Source organism: Brachionichthys hirsutus, chromosome 4 (assembly GCF_040956055.1).
Source record: "Brachionichthys hirsutus isolate HB-005 chromosome 4, CSIRO-AGI_Bhir_v1, whole genome shotgun sequence".
Taxonomy (NCBI): Eukaryota; Metazoa; Chordata; class Actinopteri; order Lophiiformes; family Brachionichthyidae; genus Brachionichthys; species Brachionichthys hirsutus.
Genome location: NC_090900.1, coordinates 10,614,222 through 10,634,141, shown reverse-complemented (window position 1 = coordinate 10,634,141; position 19,920 = coordinate 10,614,222). Strand labels below are relative to the sequence as shown.

The 19,920-nt window shown below is 39.8% G+C and overlaps 2 protein-coding genes across 2 annotated transcripts in view; both read left to right on the top strand.

Moving 5' to 3' along the window:
- The first annotated feature begins 3,178 nt into the window (after positions 1-3,178).
- Positions 3,179-11,230, top strand: fgf5 (fibroblast growth factor 5). The gene is made up of 3 exons (XM_068738769.1): positions 3,179-3,386; positions 6,436-6,539; positions 10,859-11,230. The coding sequence occupies exons 1-3, from the start codon at positions 3,179-3,181 to the stop codon at positions 11,228-11,230; spliced, it is 684 nt and encodes a 227-aa protein (XP_068594870.1).
- Positions 11,231-13,502: 2,272 nt separating this feature from the next.
- Positions 13,503-19,920, top strand: part of cfap299 (cilia and flagella associated protein 299) — a 60,587-nt gene continuing 54,169 nt past the window's right edge. The window contains exons 1-2 of the mRNA XM_068738805.1: positions 13,503-13,610; positions 15,866-16,005. Coding sequence (XP_068594906.1) covers positions 13,503-13,610; positions 15,866-16,005 — 248 coding nt within the window. The remainder of the gene's footprint in view (positions 13,611-15,865; positions 16,006-19,920) is intronic.

The window sequence follows — 19,920 nt, the reverse complement described above, 5'->3', positions numbered from 1 at the left end:
AGAAATCGACAACCAGAAATGGCTTCTCTCAGTGTGGTACTTTAGGTAATCAAGGCATGTTCCTCTCATGTGTAGATTACAGGAATATGGAGCACATCAGAACTGCTAAAATGTGCAAATCATGACAAGTCCGGTGGCAGATGTTCCTAATCTATCCTCCTGTTTTATTGACCTGGCTCTACCAACGTCACGCCGGATGTCCTCTCATTTTAGTTTGACCTGAATGACCGCTCAGACCCCCTTTACTATCGTCTTTCCTAGGTGTCTTATTGAAGTTGTGACCTGGGGCATTGAGTTTGTAGTTAATTGACTGCTGAAGAGGATCAGATATCCAATGGTTGCTCCTTAAAATGCCTTTTTGTCCTGGTAAATCTGCTTTGTGGGCTCTACAAAGGGGACACACTTCCAGTTTCAGTTGCCAGTGGAAATGAGTGTTTACTATTAGTCTCATAAGAAGACAGATATGATGGTGTCCCTCACGAGAGAAGGACCTCGGGGACTTCATTGCGTCTCACCAGATTCCTTCCACATTCCTACTTCCTTTCCCTGTGCCGAAGAGCCCATACTTTTCCTTGGACTTCCTTGGACTGTCCTCAATCTGTTTCTAAAACAGCTAACTTTGTTCTTGTCCTTAAACTCCTCATTCTCCAAGAAGATGGCAGCAGGTATGTGCGCTCATGTTTTTGGATCTTTTTTGGGGCGCATCCAAGAACTTACAATGGCACACCTCCGTGGCAAAGAGGATTTAGGCACATAAACAAAGTTTCAACAGGTCTATGAAGTTGGTAGTAAAACGCTCCCTCCCACAGTCACAGAGATCACTCTGCTTGGTAAAAAACGGTTTTGTTTTTTCCAACAACCCTGAAAATGTTGCTTTCAAATTTGGGTCAGGATCACAAGAAGAAAAGACAGCTACAAAAGTCTCTCAGGATTCTGGTGAAACTCTGAATAGGAACCATATTAGTTCTCGTTGTAATCCAAACTTGTCCTGTGTGCTATGTCGTGTCTTATCAAGGCCGGAAATGTCGCAGAGAAAAGACTTGCCCTTGAAAATAATTTCCAAGTGTAGCGTAACACTTTATATTCAAGAATGTGACCTGGTATTAAATATACAGCTCAAATGACTTTTCTGCAATGATGACCATGCAGACAATTTTAATGCCACTGGACACCGCGGTTTTGTCATTGCATTGATGATTGAGGCCTCGACTGGTCATATGCTCCCCCCCCCCCCCCCCCCCCCCCCCGCACCCCCCAAATTGATCTCTGGGTTTAGGGCCACAGCAGAACCTGCTGTCTGGTGTTTGCTTAGACTAAAAAGCTGCTAAAAGCTGGGATCAATCGGGTGGTAAAATCAATCAGGATCATCCATGTTTATATGGCTCAGTAGGATTACCTCACTGTTACTGGACTGGCCTCAGAGGAATGACTGGCCATTAGAACAGTGGGACTAAACACTGCCCTGCTGTTTACATAAAAGGTAATGTAGGCCTCGCCTCAACTCTGTGTGCCAGAGGCAATTAGACCGCTAAACAGGCCATAATCCACTGCTGGGTGAGAGGTAATCCAATTCAAATACAGATTGGGCATTGATAATAATGAGGGATGGGATGTAAATGGACATGTGATACAACACAATCATCTTGAACTAAAGTTGAGCTCATGTACAACTGGATTACAATACTGCAGAAGATAAGGAATGTAAAAATGTTTTATTTTGTATGATTCTCCATGATGACTTGATTTACTCCTCAAACCATCAGCGATCGAGGTCTTTTTTGGAAACGGGGAAAATTATTATAGACTTTAAACAAGATTCCCTTTTTAGTCTTTTTCCTGACAAATAACAAAAACAAACCAATTCATATTTCTTGAGGCTATCTGAAACAGTACTAGTATATGCCAAATATCATGTATATAGCATGCTGTATATTTAAGCCCTCTTTTAATGTAGTGAACGTGACAAGGAACAAAACCCATGCAATGCACTTAAACACCTAAATGAAGTTCATCTGAGGTTCGGTAGGATGAGTAACACCATTTTTCAAATCTATTGAAGCTGCTCTTTGTTGTTTTTCTTTGTGATAATGGTAGACACATGCTTTTGTACACACAATTTGTCCTGTTGTTGACATGTTTACACAGTGAACCGAGTCAATAAGGGGATGCACATAAGATACTGTAAAGAGCAGTGTCAAGGAATGAATCATTCATAAAAGAAAAGAGAGAACACAATCGTTGTGAATCAAATAAATCCCTTGTGCACTCAGATGCGTAGATGAAAACTACCTGTTTGAGAAATTTAAATACCAGACCAATGGCTATAAAAAAAAAAGACCTGATCGTTGGATCATTTGTTGTGAAAAGTTGTAGTTGTGTATTTCACGGTGAATTAAAAAAAATCTGAATTTAACTTCATGTGGAAAATGAGGAGTTGATGACGTGGGGATTTATGTTACTAATATTGGTGAAACTATATTGCAGGGCATTTGCTGCGGTGCTCAAGGACAGTTTTGTGGATGACAGGAAGGCTATTTCAAGAAAAAGAACAAATGAAATAGAATAACTGAAGTAACTGGAGTCTTGACTGACGAATGTCTTCTGCAAGTTTGTGGAAGTATCAGGTGATAGGTGGGCTCGAATCTATTAATATGGCTGACTGAGTCTCCCGTTGAGCCATTGTTGAGACCTTACTGATCCTTGTCGTCTGAGCCCCACCATTCTCTGTCGTGCCATCGGTTCGACTCAACTTGCACTGAAGGATGTGACGGGTCATTTTTTATTTCTGGTTATCTAGTAGTTAATCACCTTCTGGATATGTAAATGATGCCTCGCTGTGCGTAAAATGCCGCGCTCAGCGCGTCCTGGCGCGGGCTATTCCTTGGAAAATGCGCAGTTCCCGATGCGCTCCCTTCTGTTGGGGATCGCTGCTGAGCAGGAGAAGAATCTCGGGGACAATATTTGTATGAAAGAGTGTCCTTTAGAGCCCAGGCATGCATCGAGCAGTGAGATCATTGGCGTTATAAATATCCCCGTGCCAGGAGAACAACCCCAGCTATTACAGCCGGGGTAATGCCCAGGAGCGCAGCACGAGTGTGCGCGCTGGATTTATGCGCGCACATACAGCGCGAGCAAAACTAAAAGGCTGGAAATGGACTCGCTTCTCCTTTTATGAAGAATGATTGTTCTTTTTTACCTTTTGATCGTCTCTCATTTGATTTGTACCATCACATCACAGCAAGTCTCTTTGGAGCGCCAACTTCTTGAAGAGGAGATTGCTTCGGGGCGCAGGACTTGCAGGCTCTATTGTAGGGTTGGCATCGGGTTCCATCTCCAGATTCATCTCGACGGCAGAGTAAACGGCAGTCATGAACCCAACCATCTGAGTAAGTCATTCTATTCGATGCTGCTGCGCAAAGGAGCGCCATAACAACTGGATTCTGTATTCTCTGACGCGCAGATGAACCCGCTGCATCATGCTGAAAATGCGCACTTGGATCTGTTTCAGCCCGATTTGCGGCTGTATACATTTTTTCTTTCACAATTGTACCAATAATAATTTACACATGAAGTGGCAGTATGAGGAACGCGCAACTAAACTTAGGCTGCCCGACCCTGATAAATACGCGACGAGTCATGTTTGTGTCTATTGGATGTTGGCAGGTACAGACTATTAGTGGCAGTAACAGGTGCAGCAGTGAGACACCAGGATGTGTTGCATTGTCAATCAGAACGACTGTCATCACAACAACTTTACGCCATGCACTTAAAAATATCCACTTATTATCGTTATTAAAAAAACAATCATAGTCTACTAATTAATACATAACTGTAATAACTTGATATACAAATGCATATCTGTCCTCTGTGGAACCAAGACTTTTCTGTTGCAAAACAAACAAACAAACATGACAGCAAACATTTAATTTATTTGACGTGTAGATGGCTGAAATGAAAATTGTTAGAGTACCCAGAATATTTTGTTTCTCCAGGGTCCAGTAAGTTGAAGATAGGATACTAATTTGGATACTCGGTGTTTGAAGCTGGTGCCAACATGAATAATAATAATAATAATAATAATAATAATACTATGTTGTGTGGCATGATTTCTTTTTAGATTTATACACAAGAATATTTTTGAAATGGAAATCTAGGCATATCAGAGTTTTGGTTAAACGGGGAAACTTTAACTTTATCATTAAAAAAAGAAAAACATAGGACAAAGATGTGAAAGTCCAACTTTCAGACTTTTTTTTTACAACTAGTGACAATAACTTCATCCATGATAGATGAATAACAAAAAACAACATGTTTAACCTGCAAATTAATTTTTCAGCATCAAAGTGCACAACTGCACTGACAATGAAAAGTAGGGTTGTAAATATTTATGAAATATTTATAAAATAACATCTTCCAAATAGTGTCCTGTGTGAGTGTCTTTTCCTGTGTTATGGGTGAAAAGACTGATCGGACGTTTAATCTTTACTGCACCAACACATTGCTCACCCCCTGAGGAAAATGCCAAGGCTAACTGTGAAAGTGCACTTTGTGCTCTATTTCCTGGCCCCCTTTAGAAGAGTTGTCATGTTACATGGATTTCAACATGACAGCCATGCGGTTTTGAATCTTGCACGACAGCACTGGAGATCAGCAGTAATAGTTCTCTACCGTTTTCAAGGACACAAATAGTCTTTCCCAGTTAAGTCCCACTCACGCTCACACCCATACCTACAGACAATTTATAGTGATCAATCAGAATCAGAATCAGAAGAATCAGAAGTAGTTTATTGCCATTGTCAATGAGGGTTCACGGACTAGGAATGTTTCTCGGTGAAGTCGTGCTACATGTAACAGTAATGACTAAGATACAAAAAACATACAAGTACAGACACACACAATTCACCTAAGCTGCATGTTTTTAGAGGTATAGGATGAATCCAGAGAACCCATGCAGACATGGGGAGAACATGCAAACTTTGCACAGTTAGGTCCCATGCAGGAGTTAAATGAAGTACATATGCGGAGATTAGGCTTAATTTATGAGTCCTCATGTTTAATTACCAACATTACGACATCTTACTGTTTCTAACATTCCTGTTCCTATAGCTGACATGTTTATCATTCGAGAATAATTGCTTTTTGAAGACCTATAAAGCTAAATAACCCAAAAATAGCAAGAAGAACTGAGATTAACTGCGGAAATATACTATAAAGCATCCATACTTCATCCTATTAGTTCTAAAAAATATTTTCCCCTATGCCTCTAAATCAGCTGCATAAGATGTAAAAAATAAAAAATGGTTGAAGAGTTGGTGCAGAATAAAGTTCTACTTTTCACTAGTGCATAATTCATTTTACTTTGATTGGTGGGGTAGCCTCCTGTCCATATCCCTCTGGATCTATATAATAACAACAAAAGGCTAAATGACATAAATTAGTTTGAATTTGAATACTTATACATATTAATATCTTTTTATTTTCTTTTTTTGCAATTAAAAAGCTTAATTCAGTAATCTGGGTTAGTTAGTTGAGTTAAAGTTGAGGCTAAAAGTAATAACAATTATATAAACCAACAAAAAATATTCTCCATGACAAAACTTGATTATGGGACATTTTTTACTCTAATTCTAAAAGCACACTATACCACGTTTTACTACTGATCAACAACAGTCTTCTTAAAGTACTGTATCTGGATTCAAGTCGTTCAACAGCACGATGGCAGTCGCTACTGCTGGAGTTGGATCGTTTACTCATCTCGACAGCGTGGATGATCCAGTGTGGTTCAGTGCAGTAACCAAGAGGGTTGGACCCTGGCTCCAGGATGCTACCATTAGTTCCACAAACAGCATCACATAAAATTGCTGCTTGCAGACGACACTGACTAATGTGCCAAATGTGTGCACCATGCAGATTATCCCAGTGTCCTCTGTCTGCAGCCAAAGGATCAGACCCACACGGGGTCTCTCAGCAATCTCATTGATGAAGCAAGCATTGGGTTTGGGCTTATTTGTCCCAAAAGAAGAAAAAAACGAAACAAAATATTATTCAATTTATTTTCAAATCAGACATTGCATGGCATTTTCAGATTTAATACTGTAAGTCTGCCAGAAATGCCATAAAAGAGAAATCAAACTTGGCTTGTTTGTCGTTGCTGGTATATCTGTCAATTTTGAAATTTTTATTTTTTTTCCTCTGGTTTTCAGAAAAGATTGATAAAAATATAAGTTGCTCATTGCCCTGTCAAGATATATACTCATGTGCATGCTGCAAGATAAACCCACATGTAATGCATAACTGAACTCGCATGACGACATCAGACATCAGATCGCCTGCTTTTCCTGTTGAGAAGGGACAAATTCCCAAAGAGGACAAGACGTGTAAAAAATAAACGTAGGTCCTCCATCAATCACTCCAATGTGTTGTTTGTCTATCAAGGTGTCCTGGAGCTCTTTGCTGTTTCTCAGGGGGTGATCGGCATCAAAGGCGTCTCCAGCAATAGATTCCTGGCCATGAATAACAGAGGACGTCTCCATGGCACTGTAAGTCTCTCCATACACTAATGGCAACCGGATGAAGTTAAGGCTATAGAATCAATCACAGCATCACTAATTGATTCTTTGACTACACAGAAATCACATCAGACTATATTTACGCTCATTGAATGTATATCCGACAGACACACAGCATTCTTCTTGTCCCACTGGAGTATGCTAAATGTTGGTGGCCAATCTTTACTCCACTACAGTTATCTGAAATAATGTGTATCCAAACATACATTCATGATGTCTTATTTTAGGTTGCGATTAATTGATCTACAGGCATATCAAGTCATTCTAATCCAATAATGACATCCATCATTGCTGACCACTCGATACGCCACTACTCAGCAGCCTTATACTTTATTCTGAATAGTATTATTACAGGATTGTAGTGAAGTACTCAAACGCTTGCTCTACCTGGCGGTCCCACCCTTCATGTGCTGTTTGGTGCTGAGCACAAAGTGTACAGAGACATTGTTTGATGAGAGCAGATGCGTTATGACTGTAAAACTCAAACTTGATGAGGTAAAAAGGTTCAATGGAGCAGCTAGTTGCTATTTATAAAACAAAACAAAATACATTTAGTGAAACATTGAACTTTTTTATTTTTTTACTGGGTGGTGGAATCGCAGTGGAGGCTTTAACAGTCTGTATATTCCTTCTAAACATCTTTTGTGCAGCCATGTTTGTCATACTTGTTGTGTGACTTTGTAACTGTTCTTTACAACAGAATCCCCAAATCACACATCAGGATGTCATGGCATATACTGCTGTAATCCTTAGCCCCAGTTTAAAAGACATTTAAATCCTCCAAAACTCACAATAAGCCCAAATCTTCCCACAGCAGCTTGGTCTCGCTGCCACGGGCGGGACGGCCAGCCAGCGGCCAGCCTCGCTGAAGAGTCGTCTGTCCCAAATTAAAGGTCATTCTTATTTCATTCTTTCTACAGCAACTCAAAAGGTTGATCATCTGTTGTTTGTTGGCATTACTGTCTCAGTTAACACAAAGAGGCTGAAGCAGATGCTCTTAGAGTATAGCCGTCCAAATGTTTCAGCTATCAAAGGCTACTCGAATCCAGGAAAGAGGGCTATTTATGCTGGAAGGGTAGTCAATAAGAGAGCATCCATCCATCCATCAAATATAAAGCACTTCCATGGAGGTGATAAAGATGATCCACTCAGTCAACGGCATAAAGGTTGCTGAAAGGTTCACATTAGCATTCTACAAAATAAAATAATAAAGGTTAACCTGAAATGAATGAGCTGAAATCAATTCCAATTAATTTTTCTTCAAGTGAAAATCCTCATTAGAAATCTAATAAAAAAAAATCTATAACCATGTAATGGTTGAATGTGAACTGCAAAAGCTGACCTCCACAATAAGGATAGTTTTATGACCATGAGTATTTAACTCTTTACATTAATCTTTCCAACATGTTGATCAGTTGTCATAATTCATGCAAGGGACATTTCTGATAACTTGCACTTTGAGGCCAGTCTTGCACTTCACTACAGAGGGAAAATATTTAATAATGTATTGTAAAGTAAAATATATACCGGTACTTATTTTGAGAGAGGTGCTATACTTCATTAATTGCAGTTTTACACATAGCAAATTAAATTTTTAGCATTTCAGTCAGTTTCCTTTCTGCAGTACAGCCTTAATATTCTTTACTCTGCAGTTGGAGCTTATATCTTCCTCCATGGCGGCTCTGCCTCGGAGAAATATTTGTATAGCTAAAACTCCAATCTGTGGTTACAGCTGCACTCTGCTATTTTACCGCCTTGATGATTTGGGGTTGATGTAAACCTCCGGGGCCACAGACAGGCTCCGGCCTCACGTCGGCGTGTCAGGTGACATCTCGAACCTTATCTTGTTGCACCACCTGTCATATTTCATATTTATGTGTTTTCACAGTGGTAATTTATTGGCTGAATGATGGGTAAGGAGACAGACGCTCATTACTCTACGTAACCTTCTCAGCAAGCCACCACAAACATAATCTTTTGAAAGGTGAAAGGGTCATGAGCATTTGTTGTACAGACATTGATAAAACGAGGGAAATCGGAATGAAAAGGGAGAACCAGGAAGAGGAAGTAAAGAAAAATACACACCTATGATGTAGGTGTGCAATTAATGATTTGGAATAATTTGTGTGAACACAGGAACTCACACTTGTTAGATAATTTTTGCATTTTGGCATGACATCATGTGGTTGGTTGGTTGGTTGGTTGGTTATACTGTTAGCAGGACCACACCAAATCTATTGGATGGATTTGAAACAAACTGAGGAAGGAGGGAGCATTGTGCTGGGGGAGGGATGCATATTCAGATAAGGGGATGGATTCCAGATATTTTCCTATTTCTTTGACTGTTTCAACGTTTTCTCTAATTACACAAAAACAAAACAAACAAATTGTAAAGGAGTTCCAATTTGCATTACATTGCAAAATAGAACAACATACGTAAAATCATTCACTCACATATTTCACATTAAGCTGAAACATTTCATTTTAGTTGAGTTAAAGGGGCGGCTGTGTTTCAGTTGGTAGAGTGAGTCGTCCAGTGATCTGTAAGTCAGTGGTTCAAATCCCACCTCTGACTCTCCACATGCCAAAGTGTCCTTGGACAAGACACTGAACATATTATTGTATGAACCCCAAATTGCTCCCAGTGGGTCTGGCAGCACCCTGCATGGCAGCAATCACCCACTGGAGTGGGAGTGAGTGTGTGAATCGGTAAATGTGAGGCCAAAATTGCAAAGCACTTTGGGCACTGCAAAATGTGGAAACGTACTATATAAGTGCAGTCCATTTATCGGTGTGTTTCCGTGTGTGATTTTAGTAGATTTGGCAGTAGCCTGTTTTTTAGTGGCATGAATAGAAAGGGCACATTTACAGTATGCAGCAACATTGATTGAGTTAAGTGAAAAAAGTTATCAGTCATCTGTAACTTTCCTCATTGTGCCTCATTTTTCTTGACCTTGAGGATCATGGGAAAAGTCCCTTTAAAAGAGTGTGACCAATCCAGTAGGGTAAGAGCCAGGTTAAACAGCTGTCCAAGCATTATGATTTTAACAATAAGATCTCTGGAATCTGACTGCAGCCATTAAATCCTATGAAACACAGCGAGGGACAAAGCTCCATCCTGGTATGCAGGCTTGAATGTTTGTGTGCGTGTGTGTGTGTGTGTGTGTGTGTGTGTGTGTGTGTGCACATTCATACATGCTCCAATGGATTTGTTTCTAAATGTATAATTCCGTGACTGCCACCAGAGCTGGTATGTTGCTCAAATGGAGCGTTCTGTTAAATCCTTGCAATCCACCCATAGCAGTCACTCGGGAGGCCCGATCACTTTTCTAATCATTTTTAAAATCAACAGCCAAAAGGAACAGTCGGTCACTTTGAACAACTTAAGGCCTTGTACCATTCAGCTGTGGCGGCAGCACACTCTCTTGTGACTGGCATGTTTACTAAACTGTTGTAATAGCATCATTTTCTGCTATGTTTGAGTCTTCAGCAAAGCAGAACAGTTTGTTTTATTGTAGAATAGCAGGATGGTTATGCAGGGAAGTCATACTGCAGCGGAAAGCAGGCATCCCTGACCGTGGGTACATGTCAGAGTTTCCCACCCAGGATATTTTGGGCACAAAATGGGAACATTTATTGGATATTTGCTTCACTGTGTTATGAAAATGTGGTGTAGTAGAATATAATATGACATGCAGGTGTTTTTACATTTTTACTCTGCATTTTAGTGGATTTTGGATTGATACATAATTTATTCCCTGTTTGGTAGATTTGGTCCAACCTTTGAGGTTTGAGGTACAAAAAGTTTGAAGTTTCACCTGGAGTATTTTTGCATTTTGTTCAGTCCCCAGCTCTATGGAAAATATTTAGATCGTCCAAATTATTGCTGCTGATACTAATTCAGCAGCATTTTAATGCAGCTTCGAAGTGACAGCCTTAATAACAAGTACATCACTGGGATCATCTGCACAACACACACGAATGAGAAATGGGAGCTGAAGCACATCATAAGTCCTGCTGGACATCTATTGTATTGACAATGTTCAACTCAAGTCAGAATCCATAATATTGATGCGTTGAATATAGTATTTCCTTTTTGTGATGCATAACGCTGACTGTTTCTTTCTACTTGTCATTTGTCTTTTGACTACATTTTCATTTTCAGCAGAATGTGTGTCAGTTTTCATGAACATGTGGAACAACTCACAATTTAAGCAGATTTAAAGGCTTTGCTATAAATTCATCTCACCTCGGACAAATTGATCTCTGATATGTCCCTTCTTCCGCAGGAAGCGTTCACAGACGACTGCAAGTTCAGGGAACGCTTCCAGGAGAACAGCTACAACACCTACGCCTCAGTCATCCACAGGAACCACAGGGCTAGTCGTGAGTGGTACGTGGCCCTCAATAAGCGAGGAAAAGCCAAAATGGGCTCCAGCCCGAGGGTCAAATCTCAGCACGTCTCCACCCATTTCTTGCCCAGGCTCAGCCTGCATGAGAAGAGCGAGCGGGGCTTCACCATCACAGACAGAAGCAAAGAGAGGAGGAGAACTCCTCCGCCAACACCACCCAAGCCTCCTCTGGCAGACACTAACCTCCATGCAGGAACAGTTCCTAGACGTCGGCAGGTCAAGTACTGGCCTAAGTACCGGTTTGGGTAGATGCCAGGGGGTTTGGCTCTGTTTGGAGGATGCCGACATTGGACAAGTGGAATAATTCATGGACATGTCCAAAGTGTTGAAATGGTCATTTATCATATTTAAAGCATTCCAGATATCTGTGGAAAACCTCAAAGGGCTGTCGGGGAATACTGCTGTACAATGACAATTGCTGGGCGTTGTCCTCCATTTTTTTTTGGTTAAGATTGTCCAAAAATTATTATGGAGGAAGAATGGACTGAAAAATGAGAGTGGCTGAAACAGGGATTATCCGTATTTCATAACATTGCAATTAAGGGACCTCACATCTATGCTTCCTTTACACAATACCTTGTAATAGTTATTTTAAAAATGTTTAAATTATAGTAAAGATACTGTCATAAGGACAAGGTAATGATATTATTTTCATTCAACACAGAAACTAACACAGGACTAATCTGCCAGTTTTAAAAAGAAGTTTCATTTATAGTTTCTTTTTTGCTAATCAGCAATCAAAACAATCAAAAGCAAAGACAATATCGGCTTTGACTATCCAACTGTGGCCCTCACCTTAGTTTTTCATTTGAAACCAACAGATGTTAAGGGAAGTGTGTTCGTTGTGTTTTTCTAACTCAAGGCTCTTGCAAAGCAGAGATAAATGTTTTGCAATAAACTAAAATTGGATGACGCAGATATCTAGAACTACGTTGCGTCTCATGGTACAACAGTTTCAGTTCAAACAGTCTAATTCATGAATCTCATGTATTTAAGAAATAAAGAAACACAGGCAGCTTAACATGCAGGAAATGAGGTGGGAAATGCAAAGCAATATTGAAAGACTGAGCCTCACACAAGCACACCTCATTGCAGCATGAAGTGTGCACTCCGATCACCAAGGATACAGATGCAGAAGAAGAAAAAAAAAATTCAATTCAATTCATTTTTATTTCTATAGTGCCAGATCATAACAGAAAGTTAACTCAAGGCACTTTATAGGAGTAGCAGGGAAATACCTGCAGGGAAAGTTAGAACCCAACTTATTCCACAAGAGCAAGCACATTGGAGGCAGATGCAAGGAAAAACTTCCCTTTAACAGGCGGTTGTTTTTGGAAAAGCTGAGTATTTTAGTGTATCGGATGGCTGTGTGAGCCTTGGATTGGCCAATCAGCCGCATTCATGTATCTCTGGATAAGAAGCCTGAACTATAAATATAAATACTCTCTTCTTGGATTAAAGTCTGGGATATGTTTGGCTAGAGTATTCAAACATATTTAAAATACACAATCTGACAAACTATTTTGACGTTACAATATTGTGTACTAACCAGTGGGGAAATGTCACAATACCTCACATATGAGATGGAGATTTTAAATATCTTTACACTCAATAATGGAACCATTTATTGCTGCAGTGTGACCTAACAAAGTTCATAGATGCAGTTAAGGCTAATGCAAGCTGAAGAAAAACCAGATATGAGAGTATATGAGACAATAAATTACTGTTTGCAAGTCAGGTTCAGAGCGCATGGACGGATCAAGCTACATGTTTGGGCTGCATTTAGGTCCAGTTATTTTCAAATGTAATTTATAGCGATATTTCTGTTTTTCTCTTTTGTATTGTGTTAACAGTCATGTTCCAAGGGTTTCAAATGTGTAACTCCCACTAGTAGAGGGAGACTATTCACCGAGCGCTTTAGCTGCCGGAAATGGATGAAATAAAGCTTAGCTTTAAATATCTAATAGGGTGTTGGAGCCAGTACCATCTGGGTTTCTGAATCAATAGCCTTCTTTTCCACCAGTTTTGATTTCATTTCATTTGCACAATTTTAAAACAAAGCCTTGTTGTTGAAGATGGAAAAGTAAACGACAACACAGAAACTATATGTAACATTGCTATTATAAGCTAAATGCACATTTTAACAAAGTGGAAATATGTGCATGCAAAATGCCAAATTTTACGCAGTGTTTTAGCCTTTGTCCAACCACAGTTAGAAGCTACAGGCCCTGGGGTCCTCAGACATATATTGATGCTGTTTGTGTTCTTATCTCCTTTGATGTCATCATGCTGTAGCTTCCCATCTAGGACACATCCCAAAGAAATACTTTTCGCTTTCACCGTCATATAATATTATTCTCCAAACATCATTTTGGTTCCATTTGAATTATATTATAGATTTTTATATTGTATTTTTCTCCTATGTGATTTAAATAAAACTTGAGGGCGTGACTTCCGCTTCCTGTGTTGTGGACACTAGCAGGTTGCCATAGCAGCGTCCCACAGCTCGGACAGCGTGAAAATGGAGTACAGCACAGCCGCCAGCTTCTACGATCCTGTAGCACAGTTTAAAGTGTACGAAGATTATCTCGACTCCAAAGTCACACCAATGGATTTATTTTATTTGAAAGTGAGTGACCTTTGCATAAATTTAACACTTAGATGTTTGTTTTGTCTTCTGTAAGCGTTGCTCCCTACGTAACCCTGGTTCCACTGTTTTACGTCCCACGTCTGTCAGAAACGCCTGAACAGAGGGGTCACTTGAAGGTCATGTGATGATGAATTATTAGATAGAATGTTAGAATGTCCTACTATTACATGTGTACAAGTTTTGCCTTCATCTTCAGTTTGATGTGTACCAACTCGTTCTCATTCAGTAGCATATCATCTGTTGTGTGAGATCAAGTGTAAGGTTATAAAACAATAGTTTACACGTTGATTTTTAATGTATATATTTGTCTTTGACTAAGTTTAGGCTTTAATGGACATTTTACAGCCTCACTATACATTGAATATGAATTAATGGGTACTTAATATGTAATGAGGTATGGCTTTAAAGTACACTGTGTGTTTCGTGTTCTCCGTGGTTGCTTCTTCACAGAGTTTTAGAGTCAACAATATCCTGTTTTACTATGGTGATACGTTTTGTTGGTGTCGTGTCTGCAGCCGTACGCTAGGTGGCAGTCACACATTAGTTTGGACATGTGGGTTTTCAGCATACTTCGTCCCACAATTTCAATCTTTTCCAGTTTTCTCCATGACAGAAGTATTGTATGACCTCACATTGAGCAGACAACAAAAAAGACCTCAAGTTAGGTGAAATATTAGTGATATTGTTGTTTACTTTACGTCTAACATGTGACAATATGTACTCCATCATATCCAGGGGTTTCAAACTTATGTTCAGATCTTTTTACTGCATTTTGTCCTTAAGGGGGGGGGGGTCGATTTATAGATCCACTGGAAAGCAAATCCTTTTAGATTAGAAATAGGCAGTTCTGCTTGTTCCCTGCAGGTGGCACACTTGCTAAGATAGACGTAGCTGCTGTGTTGGCCAATTTGTTTGAACACCTGTGTCCACACAGGGAAGAGAACATCTCATATCTGAACTGATAATCAGCTGCAGTCAATCAGGATCCAACTCACTCACCTGTGAACTGTGACACAACACAGGTCATCTAACCTGCGCAGTCATGCCGATAAGGCATAATGTTCTGATAATCAGCTAATTATAAACCTATTTCTTCTGGGTGATAATATTTGAGACTTGTCACAAACCATGACTTAATGTGCTAAACATTGAATAGGGGTTTTATTACAAAGCCAGTATGGATCTTTGCCAGGCGGTTATTAGTCCGAGTCGCGATGCAACGACTGTAAGAGGTATCTCGTTCAAGTAGACTTATTCTACGAGCCTCGAAAATGAAGACAATGATTTTAAGGCCAATTTTAGGAATGGTAAATGTTTCTGGTGACCCACATCAAAGTTGACGGAAAATATAACTTTTCCTCTCGGGTGCGGACACAGGCCCAACTGCTGGGATTTTGGGTAGGAGGACATGTGGCTTAAGCTTTGATCTGACAAACCACAGGATCTGACAGAACGATTTTGTTTTTAGATGATGACTTTATGATTTGGCCTTACTGAGGAAAAGGCTGTGAATGGTGATTGGAATATTGTTGCTAACATTCATTGTAGAAGCACTAACTTGCTTGGACAGACAGACATACACAGACACACATTCTGAGAAGATGAATGGGCCCGAGCCTCGGCATCAAGATCACTGTAAACCCACAAGATGAAACTATATCTGAAATTTGCGGTATTGCAGAGTCGGCTGTCTCTTCCACATTTGGGGGAAGAAAGTGATTCAAAGGGCATGGGAATTGAGTAAAATCCTTAAATAACTGCCTGATGAACATTCTCATTTCAATTGTCAATCCTGAGGTGTAATTTCCATCTGAATCACAATACAGGATTTTGAAGAAACTGAATATATGCTTGATTCAAAACATCCAGAAGCTGATCAACACAAAAGTAATTGTTTTGACATGCAAAAATGCCCAATATTCTTGATGTGAATACTAAAGTGTCAGGGCATGCTGGTGATTGTTATTGTGCTTCATAGTATGTCAGATGTCTCACTGTTCTGGACTATTAAGTGTCAGCGTGAGCTCAGGCCAACATTTTTTTTTGCACTACTTTCTGGCATTTGATAATAGTAAAACCACAACTTACACCAGGGGAGTAGTGAAAAGAAAAATCACATTAATGACATCTTACCAAGCCAAAAGACTGACAACATCTGACAATTTTCAGCACTGCCTGCTGGCCCTCTCCTCTCTCCTTGACTGACTCCTCTTCCTCTCTTTTCTCTTTTGCAGAGCAGGGAGTTGGCCCGTAAGCTGGTGGAGCACGGCCACAAGGGCACGGTCCTGAGCAGGGAAGAATTTGAGAAGAAAGCAGCTGCACAGGCTGCAGAGACTGCAAAGAGCAACACTTTCTCCAACAGAACGCTGCTAATGTGAGTTCAATTCTCTCCAGCCTGCCATGCTTACAGAGACGTACTCTACTTGACTGCAATGGGAAATACATTCACAGCAAACACCATCCCAATGCTAGAGTGTGAGGACACTGTTATAGTCTGGTTGTAGCTGTTTGAAAGTGTCAATGTGGTCAGTGAATTTTAGAATCAGGGTGGCTGCGGTGAATCACCTTCTGATTCCTGTAATGCCTCAGCCAGGATCCTAAACGTATGTGTTTTGCTGACTGCTGCTTCAATGCTTTGATACCAAAGTAGAACCAGATTCCAGAGTTATGTATGGCCTCATGTTTTTTTTTTATTTTTATTTCTCAATCTTGCTGTGTAGTATTTTCATTACAATGAAGGACAATGTGGTGTGAAACATTAGATTGCATAGAAAGTCAATGAAAAGATGCCTTTAAATGTAAATACAAGTTGGTCCAAAGTTTACTTGGGCAAAGATATTGCACCATTGTGCAAAACTCTGGAGCTGAGTGCAGTCAGAGGCTGAACCGAATGCTGACAGGCACCTTTGCTGGGAAGTCTTACACCTCATATCTGTAGACGTCATGCTGGCAAAACAACCACTGAATTCATTACCAACAAAAAACAAAAACAAATTCTAATTCATTTTTAGTCTATATGTAATGCTACAGCTGTTGATACGATATATTTTATAGTTTAAAGATCTCACTGATAAACTACATTTTCTTATTTGCACACCCGAAAGACTAAAGCTTTCCAAAAAGTTGCTGTTTTATTTTCCTTTATTGACTGATCAATTAATTGTTGACTAATTGCTGCTCAAGTCCCACAGTAGTCTATAATTGGCTATCACCATTCGTATGACCCTAAACAACACATTGAACCAGCTCTGAGTGTGTTTTCCAGATCGGGTTTCTGACTTCCTGCAGTGAGCAGCAGCAGCTCTATCTCGAGGAAATTTTAAATGCATTTTTGGCAGAACTTCTGTTCTGCTAATCGAAGCATGACAGATCATAAAATTGGAAACTTTTATTGTTGTATCCGGTGTGGTGATGTGGTTTGAGCAGCTCATAATCCTTTATGATTGCATTTTAGAAAAGACAGGGCAAATGAGAGTCATTCATCAAGTCCATGTCCTACATGAGCAAGGCTGTTATTTGAAAAGGGGCTGCCCATCTGTCTAAATTCAAACGACAGAAGTTAACATAAACGAGTTGTGTGACAAAACTACAAATTAGACTCCTCTATCTGCCCTTTGTGAGGAAAGTTGTGTACAGATGCTGTTCTCATTCTTGATTAAGTCGTGTGGTTGTGGTAGCTCCTTTGATGACAAGCCAGAACAGACACACACACACACGCACACACATACTCACACACTCTCTCAGTGTTTGGTATCCAAACAGCTACCTGTGAGTTGTTGGACTTAATTAAATCTTCAAATACTTATCCAAATGTGCAAATGTCCTGGTGCCCCCCCCACCCCATAGGTTTGTGAACATCAGTGACACTGGTGAAATGGGAGCCTGCACACCTGCAGTTACAGTGATATTAGTCCACAAAGCTTTCATCTTGTCCCAACAGGACCCTGGGAAATGATGAACCAGAATGTTGGCTTGTTGTACAGACAGCAGCCTTTCCATCTGCATGAAAGGCCGCGATGCTCAATGTGTTTGCAGAGATTACAACAACAGAGACTCTAGATTGATTTTGAAGTGAATGCTTCCAGGAAAATCTATCTCTTATCAAATACTCACCCAAGCTCCATTTGAAAGGTGCTTATTTGAAGTTTTATGTTGCTTTTTATGTGGACAGTCATTTTGGATTCCCAATGTTTGGCTCACCAATAAATTCCAGTCGTGACCCAGAGTCACAGCAACATGAAACATCTCTCTCACCGAGAATAAACCGCACAAGCAACGCTTGTATCCTAATAATGACATAGACTCTGGTACGGGAGTGTCAGTACAGCAATGCTGGTGGTGATAAGCTTAATCAGCATTATATGACGTTGTTTGGCTAATAAATGTAACTGATAAAAGTACCCCTCTGCAGCTTTAAATGGTAATGAGAATAATAGTTTATATATCTATATATATATATGTGTGTGTGTGTAGAGGCCTTCTGATGATTGTTAGCTCTTCTTTCTTTCCGTCAACCTTGGCCATTTTCAGGATTTTCGTCTTTCAAATACTAAAAAACCTGATTGACTCAAAAGAGATTGAAGTGAAGTGAGCTGTTTGGTTGGAATACAAAACAAATTTCAAAATAGCTCCAACTGGCCAAGACAGAGCAATTCTGCCAATATAAAGTAACTTGTTTTTCATCTTTAATAGACAGATGAAATGCTCTGCTAGTAGTTGGGCATTTCATTCATAGCAGTTTTACAGTCTGTTGTTCTGAGCAGGCCAGACCACAGTAAGTGGTTTTTGAATGCTTCCCAAGGTAATTAGCCAGCAGGTTTATGTTATTTCAAAAAGGAAACACTTATTAATATTGAATGGGATCCAGGTCTAGGTAAATGATGGCTTCTAAAAAAATGATGTGTAAGTTAATAGTATTATATTTTACCCTTCAGCCATCTCATACATTGTGTTTAAGATATTAGCACACTTTTTTCAGTCAGTATGTGGCTTGAGAGTGAAGTCTAAATTTTGTTACATTTCACCTGCTGTTTGGATTATGGCTTGACGCCTATAAATAACTTGAAGGCGACTAAGCAGACATTTTTTTTACATTCATGTTTTGAACTAATTAACAGCTTTTATTGTTTTCCCACAATTGGAATTTTTACGTTTTGCAGATTTTTTCCATCAAAAGTGACAAGCTTGAGCTGCGCAACCCTCTCCATTTGAATGCAGATTGCTCTTTCCCCTGCGGTTTTCTGATTGGACGTCGACCAAACTGCCCTCCTGACCTCTCGTTATGGACACACTGGGAAAACACAAGCCCCAGGATGCAATGTACCACCTGCAAAATGAACCACCACAATCTCAACCATGTTCTGAGCAATTAAATCTGGTAGTGGTCCAATAAACAAACTAAATGTTGTTGCTCTCACGATAGCAAAGGAAAAAAAAGGACAACCTTTGTTTCAACTTCACTACAGATCTTTGCACCTGCATACTTATCCTCTTATGGCACTGGGTAGCCATGCTGTTTTGGGAATGCCTTCTCTGTAGGCCTTAACCTATGTCTCCCAGGCATGTCTTTTTTCACTGTTCTGTCACTGCTTTGTGTTTTTTCTCCTTCCTTTTTCTTCTTTTCAACCTCCCTCTGCTCTCTTGGAAACCTTTAGTGCCTGCAGGTGTATAAATAAAGCTGTTTTCAATTAAGGGCTAACCTCGCCTGTAGCGTGCATCTGATCAATGAATTCCCCTGCACCTGTGGTAATAAAATACCAAGGGAGTTGCGATAGTGCCTTGAATGCTAATCAGATGTTGCTCTGTTGTAGCCCTGTCTCATTTCTGAAGGCAACATGCTCCCCCTGACAGCTTGGCTGTGAAAGGGGTCTTTAACAACACATCACAAAAAGACCAAGCAAAAGACCCGGTGCTCTGATTGAGATATAAGTGAGATTCACTGAAAAAGGAAACTTACATCAATGAGATGCTTTGTTGGTTATTTGCCTCGGGTCAAATTAAATGGGTAGCAAGAAAAAAGTTGCCAAAGAGCATGTCTGAGTCTGATTTCAAGTTGATAGTCTAATTATTATATCTAATCTGCTCCAGTTATGCCATGAAGTGAACTTGCGAGAGCAAAGTGTGATTAAAAAAAATTAAATTATAAAGCATTAAATATGAAGTTTTATGATTTTTAGCCATAAAACTAATGTTAACTGCTTAGAATGAAGAAAGCTGAACTCAAATTGATTTGATAATTTGAGTGTCTTCAGGTATTCAAAGCCACTTGTTTTTACACACCAGTGTAAAA

Excerpts from the sequence above, each read along its gene's own strand:
- fgf5 (XM_068738769.1), top strand. The coding sequence starts at position 3,179 with ATGATTGTTCTTTTTTACCTTTTGATCGTCTCTCATTTGATTTGTACC. Across the intron at positions 3,387-6,435 it reads TCATGAACCCAACCATCTGA|GTGTCCTGGAGCTCTTTGCT; the intron begins GTAAGTCATTCT and ends TTGTCTATCAAG. Across the intron at positions 6,540-10,858 it reads GAGGACGTCTCCATGGCACT|GAAGCGTTCACAGACGACTG; the intron begins GTAAGTCTCTCC and ends CTTCTTCCGCAG.